Source organism: Trachurus trachurus (assembly GCF_905171665.1).
Source record: "Trachurus trachurus genome assembly, chromosome: 1".
Taxonomy (NCBI): Eukaryota; Metazoa; Chordata; class Actinopteri; order Carangiformes; family Carangidae; genus Trachurus; species Trachurus trachurus.
The window spans coordinates 13,031,060-13,058,198 of NC_139891.1; the positions used below are offsets into that span (position 1 = coordinate 13,031,060).

Genomic DNA, 27,139 nt, shown 5'->3' on the forward strand with positions numbered 1-27,139 from the left:
TTCATTCTGAATCATTATTCTTTTTTAAAATTTTATTTCACATGGCTTCACTAAGTCAAAAAAAATACACTGATCAGTCGCAGCACTAAAACCAGTCTCCTGTAAACCACTTTTCCAGCAGCATAGAGTTAAATGAACTTAAGTGATAGTTATGAGCGCACGTTTGACAGTACTCTCTAGTTTAGTTTACAGGTTCTTGAAGATGTTTCCTCTCTTCCCTCTGACTTCTTCTTCCTGTTATCATTTATAACCCTTAAGACAAAGGTGTTGTTGGTAACGGGGTCTTTGACCTGCCCTGCTCACCCCCTCTCTTCACCACATGACGCTACACTGCTTGAACACTCAATAAAGGATGAGATCATCTTGATGTTGCTAACACAGATACGTGTATGTACAGTCAACAGTGGAAAAGTGTGGGGCCGACAGGAAGTCTGTTACCTCAGGCCTATACAAGCCATCATGCTAATGATTAAATACACTGCACCGTGCTACAGTATGTGTAGCCTCCACACACCTGCCAGTGATCGAGGACCAGGGCGGCTCTCTGTGGCACATCAACAATAGGGAAACATGGCCAGGAATGCAGCTGGACGACTTTCTTTGCAGTGGAGTGGGGAACAGCATAGAGAGATCACATGTTTGATGTGTCCAGTCATACAGTTTCTCTCTCTGGGTGGGTCCACCTGTCTGGAAAACAGAAACTCTTTATTTTGCAGAGAGGTAATAGAATACAATTTTATAACTCCAGAAACAATCACAAGATCATTTCATTAGCAGCGCTGAAGCTTTCAAGCACATCACACAACCCTTCCTTCATAAATGTAATGTGCCCACTTGTCATACACCCGTAGATGCACTTCAAGGTCTTCCCATGTTGGCTTAGGCAAATCTGGATGTGTTGAACGTTCCAGTTGACTAAATGGACCACATTAGCTCCATGATCTTCTGCTCAAACAAAACTTTTAATAACGCAGATGCAACATACAATTCAAGTGAGTTCAGAAAAATATGAAATCTCACAATTTACAATTAGCCCACAACTTGGCAAACTCATAGATGTTCAAAAGCCCCACAAAAAGCTACTAAATGAACCTATATTGTGTTTCATCAGCTTGCACTTAAAGGTGAAGGGTTAAATGGTGACACACAGTGATGTATCTTCTTCAGAGGGTTTTTTTCTGCTGTAGCTAAAAGTCTGGATTAATCCTGGGTTCAAATGTCTGACATCAGGGCCAAAAGCCTGGACTGGGCCCCCCGACAGACAAGACTGTTGATTCACACGTTTTCTGATTCATAAAATCAAAGCTGAACTTCACCTACAGCCAGACTTGTAGCTGTGAGGCTGGCACACACATTCTCAATCAAAATGTCACAGTGTTCAGGACACTATAAATAAATGACATTCATACACACATTAAATACCAAACATCTGAGCCAAGAGGAAATACGGTCAGGGTGTGTCAGTCTGTTTCACTTAGCAGGTTAACCTGATGTGGTGGTTTGGTAAACAAATTTACATGAATTACAAAGATTCGATCAGGATTTGTGACAGTCAATAACACAATATGCAGCGACAGTCAATAATATGTATGCAGCTATTTCCTGTTCCTAATTGTCAACTTCCGTGATCTATGATGATTCTCTCATCAGCAACGAGACTTGATTTCTTTTTGTAGGTAAAACTTTTATCTCGACCTCATCGAGGCACAAATATGTCCATCCGGGCAGAGCACATTTCTGTCTTCCTAGAGTGACAGAGGTATGTGACGTGTGTGTGTGTGTGGAAGACAGTGATGACAGTCGGCAGATAAGGAGTCGGGTGGAGATGCCGTCTGTGTGTGTTTGTGTGTGTACGAGGGGTGGCAGGGGTTTCAATTATGTCTAATTGGGTGCTACAAAAGGCAGAGAAAAGCAAGTTGTACATCAGGTTTTGTTTGATTGACAAACATTTTTTCATACCTATGCAATATAAACACATTCACACCCACCTGAGGCATGCTACACACTCCCAGGAACACACCTACAACACAACAGAGGTGTAAGTGAGCAGCCACACAACGTTATGCATGAGTATATAGATTTATATATGGTTATAAACGGTGTTTCTGAAAAAAATCAAAGATGATGCCTCAATTAAACCTTTATTTTCAGCTCTATGTCTGAACGACAAGGAGCCTGGTTTTCAGTCAATACCACTGAATTGTCCATACAAGCCTTGAATGAAAAGCATCGAGAAAAAACAGTGTTTGGTGCAAAGCCATTTTAATTACAGGCCTGAAAACTAAATCAAATCGTACATTCCTCATCATTTTACTTATTGATCGTGACTAATCATTTCCCCCAGGTTGTTCGAGGTAGAGTGCTGGAACTACGCCCAGCACCTCCATCTTAACTCATTAACATAAAACACTGAAGGGGAGAAAACAAAACAAGAAAAACAAGACTGATAAAAAATAAAAACAAATTAGTCAGCAGAACAGTTACTACATGTGAGTGGGAAACAGTCCTCTAGCTATGGTTTCACCAGTTATCCCAGGTAAAACAGGTCCCGTACAGATCAGAGGAAATGTGTGGCTTTGGTGTAGCAAGAAGTCATGAATCCATATTTTGACGACAGATGACAACACATTGTTCTAATGCTACAGCTTCGACATACTGTATAAGTGGTGATGAAAACAATGTAGTCCTACTGACAATGGACGAAGAGGCGTGGTGGTGTGATGAATGAGACGACTGCTAAAAACTCCCTCATGTCCTGAATGTCTACTGCTGCTCCACGACAGCCAGTTTGCTAAAATGTAAATGTCAAAATAAAAGCATAGCTGGAAACCATTACAGTCTGACTACGACCCTCACCGTCGTCTGCCAGCAGCTTCTTCTCCAGGAAAGAATTGACCTTGAAAATACGAGTGGTGACAAACTGCTTTTCCATCTAGATGAGTTGTAGCAGTTGGACCCTTGTCTGACATTATAGTAAATTCAGTACCAAATGTCACACAGTACAACATAAACAGTATGATCAGTTTATAGTAATAAATTAAAACAATGAACCATTCATCTTTTCTTTTTTTTTTCTTTTTTATCTTTGAAGACATTTCACGCTTTGATTCATGGCTTCGTCTTCCATCATCCTGTTGATGCACTTCAAACTTTTTTTTTAGCTTTTCCCACTTCTTCCCACAACTCTCATAATCCAGTCTTCTTCTGTATGAGGAGGTAACTTAACTGCACACATGACTCGTATGTGTCAAACACAAGATGAACACAAGACAAACTTACATGTCTGTCTTTTTTGTGCTTCTTCATATCCAGGTTAATGTTGCATTACTGGCCTGTAGTGTTTCCTACCTAAAAATAAATGTATGCAGGGAAGCTGCAACGTTGCATCAATATGCAACCAAAAGGAGGAGAGGTCACGGTAAAAGTGAAGGGAAGAAATGGGATGCAGCTCAAGACGCTTGATAACTGCACCGGCTTCGGTTGGTGAAGCCGACAGGTCACATGGTTGTTTCTGGTATTGACTGAGCACAACAGGTGCTGAGATAAGACTGCACTTTGTATGTTTTTAGGTTTAAGAGACAATGCTGAAACACACACACAAAAAGAATATATTTGAGACAATTAAATGAAGGCGCTTATGTAACACTGAAAAAAAAAAAAAAAAAAGACCAGTGATGCCTCTGATGAGATTGTGAGATTAACGACTTGGCTGTAGGTGTCAAGACCACGGCATGGTTACCTGTAAAACCTTAACGTCACAGACACCCCCATAGCTCATATTAAGGTTTACTCAGGAACCCCATGCAACCTCGTGTTATTACTAAAGGTGGCAGGTGGACTTGGGTCATATTGCTATTTGAAATTAATTTGATAACTTTCCTATAATCTTTCTTCAAAGATTAGACGCACTCTGCCTTCTTCAGAACTGCTCACGTCACTCATCTTGCACTTAGGCATCACAAATTAAACATTAAAATGAACTGAAATGATCCTAATTAATAACTGACCCAAGTCTGGTTGCTTGTGGTTAACTCTGGGCCTGGTGCCTCTCGTGTGGAGGCCGAAGCCTGGGAGTCGGATTTAGCTGCCGAAGCCGAAGATGCCCTTGATGTAGCCGGTCAGACCGCCCTTGCCCTTCTGCTCCACCTTGTCATCCAGCGGGGGGAAGGCCACGTGGTTGAGAGCAAGGTCGAAGAACAGGGGCTTGCAGGGGATTGGCTGGAAGTCGGGGGGGAACTGCACCAGATTGGGCTGCTTTCCAACGAGGGCCGGGTCCAGGCGGAAGGTTTCCAGGCGTTTGCAGAGGGGCTGCGTGGAGGAGGGGAGAGAGAGTGAACATCAACCATCTACTCTGATCTCTTTCTAACCGGGAAAAAGATATTTGCATGATTTTTTTCCTCTCTTACCGTGTTGTCTTTCACCTGCTGCTGAGAGGGGACTTCAGCGGTCTCATCAGTGTCTGAAACACAATCGGTTCCTCAGGGTTATACACAGAACACAAATGGGTTCTCATGAAAGTTACGTGAACTGACATTTCATCAAGCGCCCTCACCTAAAATGGCAGCAGCTTGAAGTGAGTACTTCTCAGCGTTGACCTTGGCAATGAGCTCCTGGACGTCAGGGAGATCCTGCACAGATTCATGATCGACATTAGTCATCATTCTTGAATTTACTTTCTAAATGTGAGGTTGACACTGCTACAATGTGCGTGTGTGTGTGTCCAGGTGTATGAACAACCTTGAGACTGTTGTTGAGGCTCTTGGCCTTGGACTGGACCTCCTTGGCATATTTCAGCACCCTCTCATACAGGACCAGCGCCTCGCTCCACTTCTTCACCAGCACATAGGACTGGGCTATGAAGAAACACCTGCAAGAGCAAGGACAACAGTGATGTGACTATTCATTGTTGAAAAGTCGTGTGTGTCAAATTGTCAATAAAGAATTTATTTTTCCAAAATTAGACATGAAGAAACAGGCAAGACTGGAGTCCAGTTTGCAGCTTATGTTAAAAGAATATCTGGCCACTTCTGAAAAAAGTTTGAAGGCATAAATAGAAAATGACAGCAACTGATAGAGAAATACATAGTGGGTGCAGTTAACATCTGGCAGCACAGAATATTAACTCACAAACACTCGACTGTGGGAGATTTATTGATCTTACAGGATCTTTATGAGTAAAAAGGTGCAGCTCAAGTATTTCAACTGAAAGTGTCTGACCTGTAAGCCTTGTAGACCAGCGTCTTGAGAGACACCTCCTTCTGGAAGGTGTGGTCGTCCTCCAGGCCCTGCAGGGTGGAGAGCTCAGCCAGACTCTGGAGAAAAGCACGGACAGAGCAGATGTTAAGAGACGTGTGGAGAAAGATGGTGCAAGAAATGAAATACACATCAGTTCAAGGCTGATGATTAAATCAGCTCATCACATCTGACGGATACCGTCCACATCCACACTGCTACGTTTTTATTTAAAAACCTTTTCAAACAAAATCTACCACCGCCCAGACGTACACACTTGTTTACCCATACGTACACATGCAATCAGTGCAATTGTGTGAGCCAATGTGAATAGGAAGCAGATCGTCTTTGTCCCTGCAGATGATTAGTTGCAAACATACAACACAAGACAAACTACAATATCTATAGTACAGTTACAAAAGATAATCTAAAGACCACTGAGGCAGTGGTCTTCTAAAAAAACATACATTCAGCCAAGACTAAATGATCAAAACAACAAAGACATACCCAACATCCAGTCATTTACCTGCAGGATGATGTCATAGAGGCGGATGAGGTCCTGTGGGCGGGGACCCCTCTTGCTCTCGTCGGTCTCAGGCTCCTTCAGTTTGTCCTGGAGAGTGTGGGCCATGCTCTCGTTCCTCTTGACCAGAGTACACAGCTTGATGTAGGTCAGGTAGCTGAGGGAGGAGACGGCAGCACATTTGTTTTTCACCAAATGTCAGAGGACAAGCGCAGATAACGGCACAGTCTTAAATGAAGTCCGTGTTTCAAGAGCAACTGGATCTTTTACCTGTGCAGGAACTGCAGGTTGGACACTTTGCCACTGTCGCCATCGGTGCTCCTCTCTCGCTGCTTCTGCAAGGACAAGCAACATTTTCTTTAAGTTACAAGCTCCTCACACATTCCTGCTCCAGTGGCACATATCAGAGCTGTGTGGCTGTAAATCAGACTCATTCCTCTGACCTGTTAGCAGACACCTCCTGACAATAAAAACAAGACCTCACATTCATCCACTTCACTTAAATATGTTCACTCTCAGCCTGGTGCATCTTACCGCCTCGCTCTTCAGTTCCTCTCTCACAGCCTGGATGGTGTCTCTGCACTCGGCCAGCAGGGTCTCATACAGATGCTCTTTGGTCTCCTCATTAGCTGTCTGCACAACACAAACACATCTACATTTAACATCTACAATATATTTCAGAGAATGTATTCAACTGCAAGATATAAAATATGAACTTCTGTGGGTGGAGGTGTTCATTTTGGGGGTGTTTGTCAACTTTCTTAGATGACAGAAAGTAAAGAGAGAGGGGAAAGCTTAACTGATGTTAAGATTCAGACATCAATGATGTTAAGTTTGAAAACAAAATATTCTAGGGTCTTCTCTTCTACAGTGTTGTCAAAGTAATGCAGCATCACACTAACCACGAGATTAAAAACATGTATAAATAAATAATTCTTTAGTGATGTTTGCCAACCATAAATATCATGTTTTCACAGTAGATTATTACTTGTTTCACCTTAGATGCATGTATTGTGAAGCACACCCTGGACTAACTGACTGACGCTGGACTGTTCTGCCTCTAGAAAACTCTGGCCTACATCAAAAATACCTAAATGATTGAGAAGTGCATCGGCTAGATGCTGTGGCACACATCCACAACAACCATCCACCTGACAGTAACAAAAAAAAAAAGAAGTCAATCATGCAAACTCAAGTATTTCCTGCGTATAGAAGTCGTAGTAGTTGATACGGAGAACAACAGTTGAGCAAGGAATGCCACTGTGGCAAACTGCAGGTATGTGGCTGGGCAGGCTGCCGACACATTCCTGCACACAACTCATCAGTAATGAGACACTGTGGAGTTTCAGGGTTCAGATCTTTGTGAATGACAGGATTGTTCTTCACCTTGCCTTTCTTTCATCAACACACTCACACAATAGGCCTGTGTTATTCTACGATATGTTCAGGAGTCTGCAGGACATATTATGTCTGTGTTGAGATGAGGTTATGTGGGATTAGAGTAAAATGTCAGTGATTGACGACGAGGAAGTGCTGATACAGTACTATTGTAGTTTCAACCTCTGGGTAAAAGTATGTTCACACTTCTCTGGGTGGCGTTATTGGCACAGCTTGACCTGAAAGTGGCAGGAATCCCTCGGGAAGCGACTGTTACAAGAAAATACATTGTAGCGAGAGCCGATAATAAATCTGTTATGAAGCTGCCCTCAACCACCCAGAAAGCTGCTGTTATTGTGGTGCCACACGCTTGTGCCAACACCCTGGCAATGCCTCGCTGGACAAGCTCGACCTGTTGAGCGTCTTCCGTTGTTCAGAGGGAGGTACGACTGGATAAACTGATTAGAGGAGGATGTTGTCGACAGAGATACTAAGAGGGCAACGCAGGATCAGGTGCAACACACAGGGAACCTAAAAGTGTTGATTTGACTTTCCTGGTTTCCACCAAGTCACTTAGAGAAGTAGCACCAGGCTTTGTACTTTAAAAACCAACAATGATAACAATTGTTTATTCCAGTTTCAATGTGGTTTCCCATGCTCTGAGCTATAAATATCACTGTAACAATGACATGTACTGCTACAGTTGAGCCCTGAGAGGGTCTACTGGAGAATGACAGGTGCTTAGGGATGATAATGCTAATCTCTCCACAGAGACCTGCTGGGTGTAGTCCTGTATTCATGTGTGGGCTGAAATGCACAGAATGCAGTTGTGCAATGTGAGAGGCAGCATGCCAGAGACCTGAGTGACTGAGGGTGTGGCAGGTGTGTCCATAAGGTGGAGGGTGGAGAGAGGTGGTAGGAGGGGAGGGGGGGCTGTGAGAATGTGAAGAGGAGAGTGCCACCTCCTGAAAGTTTAAAGAACTGGACCTTCACTGGGAAAACTGGCCTTAGGCCCATTTCTAATTCCTACTGTGACACTGTGACATGTCACACATGTAAGTACGAGTGTGACGACTGGATATTTAGGTCTGAGGATGATTTTTAAGATTTGGTACAACAAATGATAAACTGCCGTAATATAACATAATATAACTGCCATTCTGATTACCTCAATACATGTGAGAATGCAAATGTAACATGGTGGCACTGATTCATAGGCTGGTTTGCTTTCTGAAGCAGCATCAACTGGCCATTTCAAGAATGACTCATTTGAGACAATAATAAAAATTAGAGACAAAGAGGCTGCACAGCACGGAGACAGTAGGACCAACATGCAACTACTGCCCCCCCGATGGAAACAAACCACAGAGGTTGTCATTACATGATCACAGAATACGTCTGTATGGTTCTGTTTCTGAGATTTATTCTCTTCCTGTAGAGCATGTCGGATGAACAGATGGTGTCAGAACGCTCCTTCCCTCACACTTTTTCAATAGTGGATGTCTACATCCTACATTTAAGACGGCACATCTTTAGACTGAGCACTGAGAGATCATAAACTGACCCGTGTATTAATTGTAAAAAAGAATTAAAGGGGTGCTCGAGAACCGTCCACCGTGTCCACACTGGTGTGGAAAGTATGATTTAGGTTTGAGTCCACCTGGCCATGTGTTATAATACTGTGAAGTGTTATGCACAAGACTTTCAGCGTGATGGTGGACTTGGACCCACAGAAGAGGAGCTACTTGCCTGAGCGATGGCGGCCTCATTGTCGGCAAGACCCAACAGGAAGATGCGGGCCTTGTCAATCTTGACCGGCACCGTCCGACCTCGCCACTCCACCTCGCTCATGGTGGCGGCCTGCTTGGTTCTTGCCTGAGTGATCAGAGCCTGAAGAGATAAAAGTACATTATCGTTTTTGGATTTCATCCATGATTAGGTGATCAACCATTCCAGTAACACATGTTTTTTTTTTGTGAAGTCATTTAATCTTCTTTATGTTTACCTCCAGTTTCTCAGCCATCATGCCTCCTCCTCCACCAGTCAGTCTCATCTGCATCAAGTCGTTGATGGCGTTCTGGTCACCTGCGTTCAAGAGGGAAAACATCCGAGTTATAGTGTGTGTCTGTGAGTGTGTGTGTGTGTCAGTACGCATACATTCAAGTGTGTATTACTCACCAATGTTGTAAGCACAGTAGCGAATGTTGGGCGATATCTCGTCCACACGCTGGCGGTACAGGACTGCCAGCTCCTCTGTGAACGCACTGGCCAGTTTCTCATAGATGGTTCTGACAAGACAGAAATGACGATTTTACGACTGTAATAAAAACAATCCACAGCTACTGAACACCAGTCTGTTTGTAGAGGCTGTAGCCATGTCAAAACGTACTTGCACTTATTGAAAGCCTCCATGGCACGCTTCCACTCCTGCAGTTCAAACTCCACCATGCCACCGAGGTATGCAGTGTAGGCCTGAAATTAAAAACATTACTTGGTGTTTGCTGCTGATAACGACTTCAAATGAATAAATCTTCATGTCAACGTCCACAGTGATCCACAGTGATACCTACCTGTGCCTCCAGTTTGGTCTTGGCATCGACACGGGGACTTTCACAGAGCTTCTCCAGCTTCTCACTGTGCTTGGCAGCTTTTCGTAGACGGGCCAGCAGGTGGAAGCGTTTGCGTGGCTCTGTATTCGCCTCCTGTTTCAGCTGCATGGCATAGCTCCATGCTCGCTCTGCTTCCATCAAAACCAACAACAGATACCTGAAGGGAGGAGATGGAGCTACATCAGTTCTTCAGCACCATCCTGTATTGTTTTTTTTGTTTTTTTTGGGGGGGGGGGGGGTTTGCACCGATCCAGCTTTTTCAGTCCCAATGCCAATACCGATACCTGGGCTTAGGGTATCGCCAATATCGATCCGATACCACTGTTGGATTTAATAAACTGTACACCTTGCCATGTGGAAGAGAGTGAGGGAATCAGACTTGACTTGTTAGGAAAGTACTCTGTTGTCTACTGGCATGTGCGTGCTGCTGACATGTGATGTAGAAAGCTGAAGTGAATAGATGAGTGTCATGGATCAGCCCCAATATCTGATCTTTATAACGGATCTGTGCATCCCTAGTATTTACATTACTTTAAGTGGACAGTGTATGCAGGAGTCACTGTTTCATAATGAAACTCAAAATCATCACATTTTCAAGTTTTTACAAGGCAGCATTAAAGTCTACTGATGAGAAATGCAATTACAATGTATACCCCAAGGATGTGTACATATGTTGTTCTGTCCTGTGGTTTAACACAACCATCCCTTATGCTTGAATATTAATGTCTACAGACTGATATGCATATAATCCTGCATCAGACACACATTTTGTGTGTCAAAGTGGTATCTGCATGAGACTCTTTCCTTCCCCACCTGCTGTCAGAAAGCATTTCCACTGTTATTTTCTTCCCAATGAACTTGTGTCGGTTTCCCATCTTGAATCCAAGAGTCTTGCGAAGGCGACGTAGTCTGCGAGAACAGTAGCCCCTGGAATTAGTAAAAATAATGAGGTTAATATCACAGTAAGATAGTCATACAGTTTCATCATAGTTTCTCAATATGGACAAAGAAACCATTGTGGTGACACAGTCAGATAGCTGTTACAGACAAGATTAATTTGGAGTTTTCTAACCAACTATTTAAGCCTATTGAACCAACCAATGATGACAGTGGGACTTGATTTGATGAATTAGTTAACAGGCCTAGCCATAGGGATTGATGAGATGTGTGTAAACTGGCAGGCAAAGTGTCACGTGAACCATACGGCAGCAGAAGTGTTGATGTATACAGCTTTGTCTCAGTTTGTAAAACAAAGAGGTCAGTCTCAACATAAATGGTGTATGTCTAGATGGATTGTTGTCTGGTATGGGAATTAAACTGAACTAATGACAGTGACAGACATCAATCTCTTATTACAGAAAAACCTGAATGTGTTAGGTCTAGAGGTGTCCTCCAAGATGTGTTATGACAGGACTCAGCTCACCTGTATCTCTGGTAGTCTCCGTGCCTGAGGCCATGCTGCTGTTGGGACTCCTTGATGATTTGCAAGACTGAAATTCAGGGTTAAGGGAAAACCTAACTTCCTCTAGCAGCAGCAGCAGCGCTGAGTGTGACAGCGGTGTTAGCACCGACTGTAACGTTACAGATGTAAGACCGGCGCTGCTGCTGCTAAAACTTAGAGGTTACAACAGCTCAAAGAAAACAAACCAACACGTCTACAGCACCTGACGCAAACTAGCACTCACTGTTTACCTGTTGTCCACGGAGCTGTCAAAACATTACACGACACGGTGTATAAATCGGCTTCTCCAGCCTGCAGCCCCAGTGACACGTCGTCTAACAACGTTATCCTCTGGGCGAGCTAGCTGGGAAGCTAACCTTAGCCTCGGAGCCTTCACTCAGACTCGCTGCGGCAAATTGATTCAACAAAAACATCGCCACACATCTGGTGCTGACAAGGATACTCTCCAGTCCCAATGAATTTTCTTTGTTTTCGTCCATGGAAGAAAGTTTAGCTTCGTTTTGCTTGTCTGCGGCCATCTCTGGATGCTAACAGCTAAGCGACACCGACACACATGCCCAGTCAGAAGTAGCGTCGGGGACGGGCGGAGCTACATCCAAATCTCGCGAGACTTCACTGATGGGCCACTCAACTGGCCAGGCCAATGCGCTCAATGGTGATGTGATTATCTTGCATGATGCGATTGAGACCTCCTAAGAAGTTTTTGTTCTGAGGTCTTTATCGAGCTTGTTTTTGTTTAATAGCAACACTTATCCTGTGGTCTAGCTGAGAAACCATGAATGTGGAAATATGTTCTAGTCAGTTACATCTGTGCTTTACCAGATTAGTGAGTTAGTGAGTCTTTGTCCAGTAAGATCCATATGGACAGCTCCAATGACCTTAATGACTCTGAGGATGAAATATACTCTGAATTTCCAAATACACTATGATGATGTGAGATTGTGAACAAATTTGTCTGATAAAATGCTGAATCACTGGCGTTTCTCTGTGTTCCTATGAGTGAACATTTTTGTCTCAGGAGCCTATTGACACAGGTTTCCAAGAGTCACTATCCAATTTGCAAATGACCTTGAGGTGATCAACAGAGATCCAGCTGCTGGTGGAGCTATGTGCTCAGAAACATCTGGGCTCATTCACAAGCACACTGTCTCTGAGCAGCCTAGTGAACATCTGCTTCTCCACCACGGAGGGGATAATGCCTCATGATGATGATGGTGATGAACAAAAGAAGGTCCAATGTTGCTTTTTTGTGTAAAAAGTTTAAATGACATGGAGCAGGTAAATAAGTTATTTATACACAGATGGGGAACAAATACATAATGACTTGCGTTACTGCTAACCAGAGTTAAACAGTAACACATAACTTCCCGACTGGGTCACACTGAGCCAAGGATTCATTTTCACTGCTGCTCTGCAGAAATATTCCTCACAATGATGTCCCTGACTTGCAGATGTACAATCGTTTTATGAGTATAGAAGTGATGCAAAACTGAGGCAGCACAGTATTCAGAGTCCATTCAGATTTTGTCAGCAGCAGAAATGTATCTGAAGACAAAGTTCTTAATCTCAGATATGTGCATAGTTTCTTTGATGGTGGTGTCTCTGCTGCGGACCTGAAGGAGACCACTCTCCAAGGTGTTGTCACCGATCACCACAGTGAAAAGCACTCCCATCTCATCGTACCTAAAATGCAACGAGACAAGAGACAAACATGAGTCCACAGCAAGAGAAACACCACTAATTTGCCCCTAGTGAGCAATTCTGCATCCATCACTGCACTTAGCAACACTTTACTTGGCATTCAGCTGCTCCATTGATGTTGGCATTGTCTCCAGATACCCAGGCCACGTAGAGATCTTAGCCTCCAGAAACTCTTGAAGAAGGCCCTCACAGACCTGCAAAATAGTTCATCAGTTCAGTTTGACTGACAGACGCACAATGAACAAGTTCCATTAAACAATTTTGTGCTGACTCTTTAACTTGGAGATCATCATCAACTAGAAAAACGATATTTCCAATCTTCAATTAATAAATGTTTTCCGAACCTGTCTCAGCTCCATAGTGGGCCCCCTCCCGATGTCTAGAGCCACTTTGACTGGAGCCAACGCTGGGTGCAACTTCAGCACCTAAAATTAACCAAGAAATTAAAGTTCGCAATTGAGTCACATCACAAAAGAGTGAATAATTATAATGTTGAAAAGGCGACAAAATGTCATCCTTACATTTCTCTGCTGCAGCCTCCGCTTGCCGTCTTCTCTCCTCAGCAGCTGCAGTGAGTTGGACAGGAACACCATCAACCCACGGTCCATGTTCCCCGTTACAGAGACGACGTGTGGGACTGTCTTGCGCCCATTTCGACTCTGCAACAATTAACACTGCATAAATATCTGATTGTGTTGGTTATGGTCAGTCAGACAGTTTTCACAGACTGATCATTCAACACTGATCAGTCTAAACCACAACCTCAAAAATAACAAAAAGTTGAGTCTCAAAAACATTATAATGTCTCGACGTTTTCGCTACAGCCACTTAGAGGGATAGCTCAACATTTTGGCAAATTCGCCTATTTCCATTATCCTTATATTCATCGGGGTAGGTTCATTACTTTTAATTATCAGTGCATGTTGTTTTGAGATCTGCTGGGCAGAGACGCAACCTGCTCAGTGAACACAGTGGAGGTGAATGGAACAGGTCCCCTGTCCCTCAAAATTCATCAAATACACAATCCAACAACTCCAAAACGCTCTTGTGGAGAAGTTGTGACCTGCTCATTCACCACGCTATGAGATATTATGGCAATAGGCCCATTTGCCAAAATATTAAACTATCCCTTTAAGCTTGTAACAAATGTTTGTGTAGGACTAACAATATAAAACATGAACCAACAGGCATCAACAGAGATGATGTGTTCGTTATCAAGTGTTGGCAGATCTGAAATGAAGCAAATGAAGGCAGACGTGACAAAAAGTGCTCATGTGAGAAAGCTGTGGTGTCCGCATTAAGACAGTATACAACAAGCAGACTGACCTGTAGTTTGACTCGAGCTACTTTGTGCAGCAACTCAGCGTCTCCTCGGCTGCACAGGGTCTCCAGAGGCTCCTGTCCCCACGGGAAGTTGTACACGATCCTCACGCTGCGAGACGTCGGCACCACGAGTTCGTCCTCTGAGACTTCACTGCTGCTGAAGTTGGAGGGAGACAAGGCAAACTGGAAAAGGACAAATGGAAAGACGAAACAAAAGGGAAGGTGAGAGCTCACATGATTTTGTCATTAGTCTAATTTAACCTATTTTGTGTGAGAAGCCAAAATCAACTCAACAACGCTTCCTGTGCTTAAGCTGAAACGGCAAAACTTTAGTTAATAACCTCATGATCTTGTGATCGTTAAGAACAGTAAGAGCTACAAATCTGGCTATAATTTTTGAAAAAAATCCATGGCAATAAAACATTTCCTGTAATGTTCATTTTAAATCTAAAAGCTAATTGACCAATAAATTCCACCACACAGATGAAATGTTTTTCTTTGTCAAGAACTCACTTTACCTTGTACCATGCACAAAAAAGTCAAATCCACATGGGTCTAAAAAACAAAGTCTTTGTGGAGGCCTTGACCCAGAAACATACACACTCCTCCTGTTTCTGGGGGACGGGACACTGCTTTAAATACTCACTTTCCTCCACCACTTCAGCCGCTGCCGTGTCCAGTGATCCAGCCACTGGGAGGAGGTGCGAGCAGAGCAGAACCACACCAGAGACGTCTGAGTGACCTCAGCAGGGCTGCCACAGAAACAATTCATTATTATTGTGCATTTTAGTATAATCAGAAAACTAAATTATACTTGGCTACCAAAAGATATTTTAAGCTGATGACTGTTGTCAAATAGAGCTATTTTGTAGGTGTAACTTGGGCAAATGTGTTTACCTGAGAAAATTAGAGTCAGTTTGCCATCTAGTGGTTAAATAAGGAATAGTCTGCTAAATGCAAACAATCATTGTCACATCATAATCTACTGATGCACATATAATAGTCCTGTATTTATAGAACAAGCATTCAGCAGTCACCCTATGATGTTGTTTAATTAGATTTATTAGGACATATTGAGGTTTAAATAAAGAGTACTAAACCCCCACTCATCCCTATATTACATTGTGAATCAGTTTTTCACGAGCATCAAGCATGTGCAGACAGGGAGACAAACAGACAGCAGATGAAGCCTCACCACCCAGAACCATCTGACCACTGAAAACACAGACCAGTCTCAGCCAGACCAAAGGGCAGCTTCCTGTTCACCAACTTCAGCGAGGGGACGAACTGCTCCAAGGCACCTGAGAGGAGATGCAGATTAAATTCATGTTTTCAATTAAACTATTCCAAATTTCAGAATCAGGCTGGAACATGGTTTTAAGGATGTGTCACCATTACGCTCCCATGCATCATATCATCTGATACAAATAGTATTTCTTTCGTGAGCACAAACTCCAACCAAGTCATGGACCTGAACATATTGCTGTTTTACAGAAGCTTGAACAGTGAAACTGTGAAAAAGGTCTCTTACATCTGTCAGTTTATGCATCAGCTGTGCTCAAAACAAGTTTGTTATCCAAAATCAGACCAATTGAAAACTTTCTCATGCAGCAGTTTTACCTTGCAGTAAGTTTGTTCTCACAGATTTGGACCTCTGAAAGAGCATCTTCTGCACCTCCTGGATGATCTGCTCCTTGCTCAGCTCTTGTTTCTTGGATAGTATTTGTTTCAAGTGTTCAGTCTCAACCACTGCCAGTCGTCCTGCTCCGTCCGTGCAGCTGCTCAGGGTGTTGATCCCAAACACCTGAGCTCTGGACCGGGTCACAGAGAGCCACCACTGCTCCAGCAGGTTCCTCCTCAGCTCCATGCCCAGCGGGCCGTAGCTGCAGCTCAACCCTCGCTGAAACAGCTCTGCGTTGGTCTGACCGGGGGAGATGTAGTGTCTGTCCTGGCAGAGCTGCAGCAGAGTCCGGACCTGGTCCACATCCTCAGCCCCTGATGCGCTGCAGCGTCGTCTGCTGAGCGTCAGTCCGGCTGCTGCACTCCTCTGTGAGCTTTGTAATGTGACGGCGGCTCTGATGAAGCGACTTAACATGGCGAGGAGTTTCAGAGGTGTGAGGTTTGTCCAAAGATTGTCTGTTCAAACTTATGCATCACCACAAGTCAAAAAGAAAACATTGGTCTCTCCTCGCCGTCCAAACACACTTTAAATCCTCCAGGATAGACATTTTAACTTAAATAAACCATTATCAGTACAGTATCGACATCTAGCACATCAACTCTCATAAAGTCAGTTGTGAGTGGAAAAAGGTGTCTGTGTCGTCCTCAGCATGTGTAATGTTCGTCACGCAGAAATATGCACTGACAGGATAGTTGTTGGCTTACTGTTCAATGACCAGTGGGTAAACTTCACTTCATAGGTTCACAGCATGGATGTATTATGGTTTACAGGAGACGCACGTGATTCATGTCCCGGAAGTCGAACGTTTACTTCCGGGTTAGTGCGCATGTCAGGTGGGTCTTTCAAAATAAGCTTTGAACATTTTCACATACTACGTGTATACTATGTCCATTAAAAATATCAACCAGCCTTGGTATGGCTGTTCACGGTTAGGATTATAATAAACAAAAAAAACTGCGAGTTAAATCCTATGGTTTAATCATAGATAGATAGATAGATAGATAGATAGATAGATAGATAGATAGATAGATAGATAGATAGATAGATAGATAGATAGATAGATAGATAGATAGACAACCTTGTACACAAAACAGACAACACAAGGTTTACCATTTCCTCCTTTTTATTTAAAAGGGCTACACAAACCCTTTTATATGATCGTCATTAACATCACTTTAAACATACCACAAACTGAAAACACTGCATTACCTAGTAAAAATAAATTACTGAGGAATGTAACAAAAAACAGTCAAGGAAAAGTGCAGCAATCATAGTTGCACTATAGGAGACACGTCTATGACTCCATTTAATGCTCTGGGTTTACTGAATAATTCCAACCCTGCTGTAAGCAAAACAAAGTTAAACAGTACAAAGGATAATAATAATAACAATAATAATCATCATACTGTAAGATTGCAAGACTAAACAAAAATCATGTTGGTTCCCATGAATTGTGCGTATATCATATCTACTGTGGGAAGGGCGGTGGCATGGGGTAGGGCACCATCGGTGGAGGGGGTGGTGGCTGTTGGGCCTGTGGTGGCGGCGGCTGAGAGTTGAACGGGAACGGCGGGTGGTTCATGCCATTCTGAGCGGCCCTCTGCATGGCCCCGAACTGGGGGGGGCCCTGAAAGCTTTGGTTACCAAAGGCACCCACCTGGTTTGCTGGAGCACCAAAATTACCCTGTCCGTTGCTGTTGCCATAACTGTTGTTGCCATAGCTACCACCCGAGTTAGCACTGTTGCCACCATAGCTGCCACCATTTTGGGCCTTGCTGCCACCAAAGGCACTCTTGGGCCCACCGCCAAACCCTCTGTCACCTTCCCTGTCCCTGTAGCTACTACCACCGAAACCGCTCCTCCCACCCCCAGAATACCTATCGCGACGGTCGTCCTTGTAGCCACCTCTTCCCCCCCTTCCACGACCTGGTGAGATGAAGACAGGAGAGAGACAAAAGGAGCGGGGTTAGGGTTCAGACTAGTATCACACTGAACCTTGACCAACATGGCAGCAAAACAGGGAGGTACTGATTAGATGAATAACCCTCCTGGACCGTTACATTTTTATTTGCTCAGGCTTCACATACACATTTTGTAGTGAAAATTTGTTGCGATAAAAAAAAAAGCCTTTGTTGTAAATAATAAAAAGGAAATCATTTTCTATGGTAATAATGCCAGCATGTATCAGGTTTTACCTCCTCTGTCCTCTGCCATCTGGATCAGCTTGGGGTTAATGGCCTGGTTGGCCTCACGCAGCACAGAGATCAGGTCACTGGCCTGTTTCATGTTGTTGGGGGTGAAGAAGGTGTAGGCTGTGCCCGTTTTTTGACTTCGGGCTGTGCGTCCAATGCGGTGGATATAATCCTCGGAGGAGTTAGGGTAGTCATAATTGATGACAAATTTCACATCCTCCACATCTGTGAAAGTGTTGCAGTGTGGCAAAACAAAACAAGGAGGCCACACAGGATTTTGCACACCACAACAGCCAGATCAAAGGGAAAAGTTAGCAACTCTAAAGGCTGAGGAAAGGAATCGGTCATTAGGCTGCGGAGGGAAGGTGTTAAAACAACATCGTATCGTGTACACAACTATTCCATGGGAATACTACTGTGGGAAGAGAGAAACGATGCACACTCCAATTGCTTACCATAATCAAAAAGATCCAAAAGACATTCAGGCTCCCTTTTGTTACCAAGGGAGACAAAAAAAATGGATTTAGGTCTTACCATAAAGGAGTATGCATTCACTAGTCCTTTCCCAATGCAGCGAAATCCCCCACAAATTGTCAAGTGACATCCAGGAGCTTCTACGCAGTTGGGCCACGATATGCACTGGGGCGTCCTCATGTGCCAATATGGGACCATTGACTGGTACATTTTTGCAGGTCCGTTTTTCCCAGTACACTCTCAAAAGAAGCCTGATATTAAAGGCCGCACTGCATGTCTTGCCAAGACAAAATAGACCAAGTACTAATTTGAGCAGGGGCCCCTTCAAAAAAAATGAAAAGGGCCCAAGCATTGAACCCTGTGGGACCCCTCCGCGCACAAAGAACAATTGCCCCCACACCCTTCATCAGTCTCATCAAGGCAAGATCTTCCAAGAAGCCAGTGTTCACTTGAGAAAATGTCTCTCGTTGGCAGGTCTCGACATGACTATAAAACGCAGGCGAGGGAGGAACTTTGGTTTGAGCTGTCTCTTTCTCCTCTCACTAGGTGTTCCCACTACCCCCCTACACACATGTGCCAGGTCTCATCAATTTTCAGAGACAAAATATTTCAAACTGCTCTCTCCATTTCAAGAAATCCAGCACTTTGACGGGAAAGGAAAACAACTGAAAGCTTAGACAGGCTCACAAGCACCCATGCTATGTGATACAAGCTCCGAAAGGTAACAATTGTTCCAAATCTCAAACCAGTGACTTGCAATACAGCGCTCTCTAACACAACAGCATGCAAGGCAAAAGTCACATCAGCATCAAGCATATCTTTTTCTTTTTTTTATGTTTGAGTTGGAAACAGCTGGATGGCATTTGTCAGGTGAAATCCATGGACAGAGAACAGATGTGTGTGTATTTCAACAACATATCAGAGACAAAGGCTTAGCCACACAGCCTTTTGTAGATCACTGGCACACAAGAGCTTTCACCTCTCTAGGCCCACTGGGTGGCAAGCCAGTTGAGCAATATGTCATCCTTCTCCCTCTCGAGGCCTGGGACTGTCATGCCTAGCGCCTGCCACAAAGACTCCACCTTAAGGTGAGAAAAACTCAGAAAATGCATAGGAAAGTTAAAGAAAGCAAAACCACTTTCTTTAAAATAAGTGTAACACTGATAAGAGAGTGGTGCTAACCAATACCATACTGACCTAAGCCACGGGAGGCCACATCTGTAGCGATGAGGATTGGTGCCTTGCCATATCGGAATTCTTATGGGAGAAAGCCAGTATTTAATCATATCACAGGGAAGTCTGACACACTGATTATTAAATCAGTTTGCAAGCCTTTGCCGGCAATGCAGTTCATTAAATCTCACCATTAAGGACCCAGTCCCTCTCCTGCTGGCTCTTGTCTCCATGAATTCCCATGGCTGGCCACCTGTGACAGACACAGTGAGCATTAAAAATTCCCAGTGGAGTTTAAACAAAATTCAGTGGGTGTCTGTCTGACAAGCAAAGAGCAAAAAGCAGTTATCATCTGACACAACCACAGCATACAACTGACAGATGAATTCATGTTGGGTCTTTACCCATCTCGTCTCATCCTCCTGGTGAGCTCATCACAACGCCTTTTGGTCTCCACAAAGATAATGGTCTTGTTCTCCTTTTCGCTCATTATCTCCTCCAGCAAACGAATCAGTCTAAGAGAGGAGATAGAAGTAGGTTGAGACAAACTCTTTCTCATCACAAGGTCAAATGAAAATGAAAAGAGAGCAATGGAAACATTTTACTGACTTGTCCTCTTTCTCCATGTCACTGCAGACGTCAACTATCTGTAGGATGTTGTGATTGGCACTGAGCTGCAGCGCTCCAATGTTGATCTGGACGTAGTCCTTCAGGAAGTCCTCAGCCAGCTGGCGAACTTCCTTAGGCCAGGTGGCGCTCCACATCAGAGTCTGACGGTCTGGCTGATAAGGACGAGAGTAAAGACTTTTCAACCGCCTGACAGCTTGTAAATTTAACACTTACTGAAGACAGGACCAGTTGGATATAAAAGTGTCAGTAACGGTTCATTTGAGTAGTCTCAAGTTGTTTATTTTGCATTTCAATCAATATGTCTTTACATTCTCCCTCTGGTGCATTTATACTCTTCTTCTTATACACTGAACAGCTCTGCAGTAATAATTGGGGTGTAACATTTTTCTTGAACACGATATCAAACATATGAAATGTCTGTCAAGGGAAAGGAAACAACGTACCCGGATTTGTTCAACTATCTTGCGAATTTGTGGTTCAAATCCCATATCAAGCATGCGGTCAGCTTCATCCAGCACCAGGTAGGTGCAACGGCGCAAATTAGTCTTACCACACTCCAGGAAGTCAATGAGACGACCCGGGGTAGCGATGCAGATCTCGACACCTTAAACAAAAACAAGAGAAACCCAGTCAACTTTGATACTAGTAAACTGTAGTAAACTTGTCTTCAATGTTCTTCAAATGTCATCAAGGCAAAGACACAATAACATAGAAATGTCTCGCTAATTTAGTGTCGTGCACGTGAAAGGTCAAAATAAGCGTACCCCTCTCAAGGTCCCTGATCTGAGGTCCTTTGGGCGCGCCCCCGTAGATGCAGGTGCTCTTGAGCCGGGAGGCCCTGCCATATTCAGCAGCCACTTGTTGCACCTGCTGAGCCAGCTCACGAGTTGGTGCCAACACTAAGCACTAAAAAAGAATTATCAAAAGGTAAAATTAACAACATACATAGTTGTTGGACATATACAACAGCATTTGTGTCCAACAATTCATGGACAACAACAGCCAAGAATGATTCCTGCAGGCCAGGACCCAATTCAACTGGCTGAGTGCTGCTTGTTTTAAACTGCACGAAGATATGCCACGCTGCCTGCCACGGCATGCAGCATTAGACAGCTGCAATTTAGCAGCTCCCTCCCAAATGGGAGCAAACCCTGCCTACTGACATCATAATGTTATGGTACTGCTTGAAAAACTTTGTTCCCTAGAGGGACATTCTTCTTGCAGCCAAGTGAAATGCTAAATGTGCACAAATGATAGCAGCTTCACTGGTTTCTGATTTGTTTGACACATCATATCATAATTCAGCTATACACTATACAGAGCAGTATATTGGCTTTATCAGCATGCTAACCATTGTCTGGGCATTCAAGTAAAAAACTGCAAAGACTTAGAAATCTTTTCTTGTTTCAAAATATCATTATCTACACACCTCATCCTGTGCTGATAGAGACAACAGTGTGTGTTGAAGTGTACTTACAATCGGTCCATCTCCGTGTTCCAAGAAAGGCTGATGTTGGATGTGCACAATCGCAGGCAGAAGGTACTATAAAATACAGACAGTACAAAATTGGATCAATGTTTCTAAAAAGCAACATTTGTCTGCCGAGGAGGCATTTATTTCCACAACATCAGCAGAGTGTATTTCTTAACAGCTGATAGGTGTAACATTGTTTCCAGTTGAAAAAGCTTGTATTTAATGGTCATGTGGTTCTATTCACATCTGAGACATTTAAAGGAGCTGTACGTAATAAGACTGTGGCCAAAACTGTTGCTGCAGTCAAATACAAAACACTGCAGCGCGTTGTTTCCCCTCCCCTCGCCCCCAGACTCGAGGTTGCCAGATAACCACACGCTAACCTCTGCCCTGCTCCAGCTTTGTGGCTGAGAGCAGAGCGAGGCTCACTCACACGGTCTCAAAGTAACCACCACATTTCCTCCTTTCCAACTTTCACTTCGTAATTCTTCCCTTTAGCTTTAGCTGCAGCTGCTCCAACTAACTAGGCTCTGTTCTCACAACAAGAGGCAGTGTATCAGACGACAGAGTGACAAGCTGCTTATTTCTCCCGTGTGATATCAAGGAAATATGACCATAGCCGTTATTAGAAATCGATCAAATTTTTTTTTGCAATCTCAATTGAAGATCGCTTTATCTCCTAGCCGTAGCTGCAGCTCAGTGGTAGCTTAACTGGCAACCCGTAGGCCGAAATACCACTGACTCTGTGATTGCGCAACAGGTCAAAACACAAAAATCAAAACATAAACATGATTTGCAGGCTGCAAATGTTCTGGCTGTACTATTGTTGTCAGTTAAATCAGTACTTAAAATTAACATGATTCCCTAATTTCTGGTGACATATAGAGGGTATGCACATGACGTCACGGTACTTGGAAGTCACTGTGGAACGTCCACTGAGTGGCAGAGCAGCCAAAGTTTAAAAACGATCAAGTAACGAAGCGATTTTCTCCGAGCCCACACAAGTCTGACATGTCTAGCTTTGCCAGCATGTACAGCATGCATGACCTAACAGAGCTGCTAAAAATCTTGATGATACGTCTCACTTTGACCGAGTTACATTCAAGAACCTGTTCTCAATGACGGAATGTAAATTCACTGGAGCGGTAATTTTTTTCGATCGATCAGCTGTGTTTACCGTTTCATGTGTCATAGTTATGATGTTTAGACAGATAAATCAGTCCTCTAACACATCCTACAGTTTGACTGGTCAGAGTTTTTCAGAATAAAAGCAGCTCGGGTTTAAGTGTCGGGAGTCACTGTCAGGACGACAGTAACAGCTGTAATCTCGTCCCTCTGCACAACAACAGTGAGCCTGTCAGTCACTCTGCAGGCACCGCGGCCACACTGTGTGTTACTATGGTTACAGGACTGTCAGTGTCCGTGGAGCAGACGGTTTTGGGGAGCTGGTTGTCGATTCCTTTTGACATCAATTTGTTTTGATATAACATATTTTATCCAGTTTATGAGTCTACCGCTATCCGCCAGCACGTTGAGGGAGGTTTGTTTACTCAGTCCGAACGAACGGGGCGTTACCGAGGGCGACGTGACGTAAACGCATACCCTCTATTGAGTGATTTTATGATTACATACTTGCTGTACATTTCTTACATACAGCTCCTTTAAAGTGACAACAGTGCACTGCCAAGTCCACAAACTGAGTGGTACAGAAAGGTTACTTCTGCAAAAATGCAGAATGACTACACTGGACTACATATAAGATACAATTCTGAATAAATATACAAAACAAAAAACAGTGCTTAGCCCACAGAGCACTGCCAGGATAACCTTCAGCATGTAAAGTAATTTGTAACTATTTCACTTACTGCAAGGGTTTTCCCAGACCCAGTTTGAGCGATGCCAACCATGTCTTTGCCACTGAGGGCAACGGGCCAACCCTGAGCCTGAATCGGAGTTGGATCAGTCCAGTTCTGTTTGACTATGACATCCATGACATAGCCTAAAGAAATATGGTTTGCAAGATATTGAAATTCAACATTTCTGGCAAAGACAGACAGGGGACTTCTCAAAATTACATGCATAGCAGAGCATGAATTTCCACTTACTTGGAAATGCAGCTTCATGGAATTTTATAATTGGTTTGGGGCAATCTCTGCCTTTGACTGTGACTTCTTTGCTTCTCCTGTACTGCTCAACCTCTTGCTGAAAAACACAATGTCCATACACACAAATCTTAACAAAGAGTAGACGCTTTAACTTCACATCATCTGTTAGTGCTTGTCTCTGTGAGAATCAAATAAGTCAAAAAGGTCCTGTTTTTAACAGGTGCATAGGTCTGGCAAACAAGACTTTTATTGCAAGTGCAGACAGTGTGCAGGTATTCTCCTTTTTAACTTTAGAATCAAATAAGTAACCCCCCCCCCCCCCAAAAAAAAAAACAAAAAGAAACAAAACATAAGCATGACAAAGGGAACAGTGGGTCTGCGTTCTTACAAGTGGTCTGCGGGTGGCATCTGGATGCTCCTGGTAGAAGTTCTTCTGAAACTTGGGAAGCTCGTCGAGGTTCCAGTGCTTCTTTCGCAGCCTCTCGCCAGGGTTGCCAAACTTTCCTGGAGGGGGTCCCCCCCTATTGCCTCCGCCACCACCACCAAAACGAGGGGGTCCTCCACCATACCTTGTGTAAAAGATAGAGTGACACACGACATAAAGGACGGTCAGACAGAAGAAATACCCCCGATGATCCTTAGTCAGCAACAGGTTTCAGCAGCTATGGTGTTTGGCTGTTTGTTTGAATTGTTAGGGACACTACTGCCACAACATCCCAGTCTCAGCACCAGGATTTTGTGATTCCCCAACCCAACTGTGCAGTCAGTCACTCCAGCACTAACTTTACTACATAAACCTGGCGTGGGCGACTATTCCCCGAAGAACCGGTGTGGCTGCAGGTTTTTGTTGAACGAAGCAGCTGCACAACAGACTGACTCATTTGATCAACTGACTTCAGTTCAGTCTACTGACAGCTGATGGTGTGCTGTTGACTGGCTGGAACAAAAACCTGCAGCCACACCGGCCCTTTGTGGAAAAGTTGCCCACACCCGACACAGACACTGTCCTGGATTACATTCCTGTGGTCTCACTGCAGCTCTAGCGTCACATACACACAAATTACACAACAGGGTGATGAGATGTCAAGGTGTAAACAAGTAACTCAACACACAGAGAGATATGTGATACCCTAGAGGCAAAACTTGGAACTGAGTATCTGAAAAATAAACACTACGCATCTGTGGCATTTATCACAAGTATTAGGCTACTACTGATGGTTTCCTGCACAACTTGACAAATGCAACACTGCATAGCCTACAATGTCATGAAAGTACCGTAGTTTAAATGTCTGGCGTTTGTACCATCGATTTAGTGACACACACGCACACACAGCAGCAGCAGCAGCAACAACAACAACAAACCGAGCGGACTTTGACATGACAGGTTCAGACAGACCCGGAGCGGGGGCGTTGTGAGGCTCTTCGGTCCCTCACACTGTGGGCGACAGGACCGACTGAAAACGGGCTGGTAAAAATAAACCACCGAGACCGAAACACCTCAAATAGAGGAGACGTCACTGCGTCACACCGGCGGTTTGAAAGAGGCTCGCGCTGCCAACGGCTCAGCAACCGCTCAGCAACCGACACTGACGGAGTAGTCGCGCGCTGCCATTTTAACTCTAATCGGCAGCAGATCTGAGCACATTAAAAACACGTCAAGTCAGGGAAGAAACCCAGGACTACATAAAAACGGTGCTTGTTTTCACAGCCAATACGCTAACATGTCTGAACAACCACCTACGGCAACATAAACACAAACTACGAGTGAAGTGCGGTGGGCGGCGAGCTCCGCGATGACAGCGGCGAGCTAACCTGCTCATCCCGGTTCACAGCGCTCAGAAACCCGCAGCTGACCGCGGACTCACCCTCTGTCTCTGCCACGGTCTCTGTCGGAAAACCCAGGCATCGTGTAGCAGAACACCGTGGGGAGGAAACGGACTTCCCTTTCAGCCGGCTAACAAAACAGAAGAGTAATATATAAGAGCAAGAAAAAAAAACCAGCACAGGGAAAATAAAAAGAAAATGCCGGCAGACAAAAATCTGTCTGGAGAGACGGATGTGAGGTCAGACGAGGCGGATAACAGTGTATCAATGCGCGTCGTCGTCCACTCTGACTGGTACTACTTTATTTCCGTGCACCTGTTAAAGTAAAGCAATGTAAAGGTAAGAAGCTGTACCGAGCAGTCAAACGCCTCGGTGTTGAAAATGAAATGTTTAACGGGAATATTCAACTGGACTTGGTGTCTTGTTGGGCCAAATACAACAGTCTCAGTAAATCCTCCCTTCAACTTGATATTAGGCCTTGATAATGTGGACAAAATAATAGAAACACCTGCCAATATAACACAATATAACCATAGACTGTCTAAGTCCAAGTCAAAAGTCAAAGTTATCTTTATACATTTAAAAAATTGAAAGAAATTTAAATTTAAAGACACAAGCAAGCATAAATAGAAAACTAACCACTGGGGTCCTGAAATACTGCTAGACCTATGCATCATTTAGGGAGAAAAAGGGTCAGCATTTGTTAAAGTTCTTGTTGATAATACTGTCCTATATGATCTGGGAGTAGCCTATTTGTTTGGTCTTTAATGAAGCAAGATGTTGCTGCTGAACATTTAATATAAGCAAAAGTAGATTTAAATCATGTGATGCAGGAGGCAGTCTGTGATGTTTGACAGCATTAAGGTCTTGAACATAGGGATCTATTGTTACTCTGGCATTGCTAGCATATTTAATTTCAGAGATGAGAGGGCAAAGCAACACAACAAAACGGTCCAGTGTCAACCAGTCAGATGACCAGATATAACATTTATTTATTTAAGAAAAATATGCTTATAACATTGTATTACAACAGTAGCCTACTTGAATGTAGAAACTGCATGTATTCAGACAATTCTGTCAAAGAATAATTTAACATATCCAGCTGATCTATCTTCATCTTGTGAACTTCATAGGCTACCAGATTTTTCATTTGGTCGATGTAAACGATGTGAGACTGATACCTGCGGAGACAAAACAGAAAAAAAGTGAGTAAAGTCAGTAAAGACCAAACTTCAGACATTTTAAAAACGTAAAACAAATAGGTAGCTAGGCTACATTCTTTTTCTTTTCTACATTCAAAGTATGCAATCTTTTTGCAAAATGTAGGCTATGTGATTGTAACTTAATCTAAAGTAAAAC

At 43.7% G+C, this 27,139-nt stretch overlaps 3 protein-coding genes across 4 annotated transcripts; all 3 read right to left on the reverse strand.

The window, feature by feature from the left end:
* Nucleotides 1-3,517: 3,517 nt before the first annotated feature.
* On the reverse strand, nt 3,518-11,781 carry srp68 (signal recognition particle 68). Its single transcript, XM_083984577.1, has 16 exons — nt 11,646-11,781; nt 11,165-11,231; nt 10,555-10,668; nt 9,703-9,898; nt 9,522-9,604; nt 9,311-9,420; nt 9,138-9,217; nt 8,882-9,022; nt 6,290-6,388; nt 6,026-6,090; nt 5,759-5,912; nt 5,218-5,312; nt 4,738-4,867; nt 4,553-4,628; nt 4,407-4,459; nt 3,518-4,308 (listed from the first exon to the last, which is right to left on the reverse strand). The coding sequence occupies exons 1-16, from the start codon at nt 11,719-11,721 to the stop codon at nt 4,081-4,083; spliced, it is 1,767 nt and encodes a 588-aa protein (XP_083840703.1). The 5' UTR covers nt 11,722-11,781; the 3' UTR covers nt 3,518-4,080.
* Nucleotides 11,782-12,511: 730 nt separating this feature from the next.
* On the reverse strand, nt 12,512-16,666 carry polg2 (polymerase (DNA directed), gamma 2, accessory subunit). The gene is made up of 8 exons (XM_084001775.1): nt 15,848-16,666; nt 15,423-15,528; nt 14,874-14,979; nt 14,231-14,410; nt 13,426-13,563; nt 13,249-13,329; nt 12,998-13,098; nt 12,512-12,886 (listed from the first exon to the last, which is right to left on the reverse strand). The coding sequence occupies exons 1-8, from the start codon at nt 16,320-16,322 to the stop codon at nt 12,721-12,723; spliced, it is 1,353 nt and encodes a 450-aa protein (XP_083857901.1). The 5' UTR covers nt 16,323-16,666; the 3' UTR covers nt 12,512-12,720.
* Nucleotides 16,667-17,025: 359 nt separating this feature from the next.
* On the reverse strand, nt 17,026-26,058 carry LOC311005521 (putative ATP-dependent RNA helicase DDX5). Of its 2 annotated transcripts, none has more exons than XM_083997952.1 (13): nt 25,822-26,058; nt 24,345-24,525; nt 23,957-24,053; nt 23,717-23,850; nt 21,855-21,920; nt 21,142-21,283; nt 20,821-20,981; nt 20,357-20,529; nt 20,152-20,262; nt 19,939-20,000; nt 19,772-19,831; nt 18,104-18,325; nt 17,026-17,834 (listed from the first exon to the last, which is right to left on the reverse strand). In XM_083997952.1, exons 1-13 carry the CDS (start codon nt 25,860-25,862, stop codon nt 17,377-17,379), a joined length of 1,908 nt encoding a protein of 635 aa, XP_083854078.1. In that variant the 5' UTR covers nt 25,863-26,058; the 3' UTR covers nt 17,026-17,376. The 2 variants fall into 2 exon arrangements, with proteins under 2 accessions (XP_083854078.1, XP_083854079.1); XM_083997953.1 differs by having other exon boundaries at nt 25,769-26,046.
* Nucleotides 26,059-27,139: the final 1,081 nt, after the last annotated feature.

Bases quoted from the DNA above. Each gene is read 5' to 3' on its own strand.
- srp68 (XM_083984577.1), bottom strand. From the start codon at position 11,721: ATGGCCGCAGACAAGCAAAACGAAGCTAAACTTTCTTCCATGGACGAA. The intron at 9,218-9,310 runs GTGAGTAATACA...TCTTGAACGCAG, and splicing joins CTACTGTGCTTACAACATTG to GTGACCAGAACGCCATCAAC. The intron at 5,313-5,758 runs GTAAATGACTGG...GCTTTTCTCCAG, and splicing joins TCTATGACATCATCCTGCAG to AGTCTGGCTGAGCTCTCCAC.
- LOC311005521 (XM_083997952.1), bottom strand. From the start codon at position 25,862: ATGCCTGGGTTTTCCGACAGAGACCGTGGCAGAGACAGAGG. The intron at 21,284-21,854 runs GTAAGTACACTT...ATTCTTTTTTAG, and splicing joins AACACGGAGATGGACCGATT to TGCTTAGTGTTGGCACCAAC. The intron at 20,982-21,141 runs GTACGCTTATTT...TTTTTGTTTAAG, and splicing joins GATCAGGGACCTTGAGAGGG to GTGTCGAGATCTGCATCGCT.
- polg2 (XM_084001775.1), bottom strand. From the start codon at position 16,322: ATGTTAAGTCGCTTCATCAGAGCCGCCGTCACATTACAAAGCTCACAG. The intron at 15,529-15,847 runs GTAAAACTGCTG...ATCTCCTCTCAG, and splicing joins GAGAACAAACTTACTGCAAG to GTGCCTTGGAGCAGTTCGTC. The intron at 13,099-13,248 runs GTTCGGAAAACA...ACTATTTTGCAG, and splicing joins CCACTATGGAGCTGAGACAG to GTCTGTGAGGGCCTTCTTCA.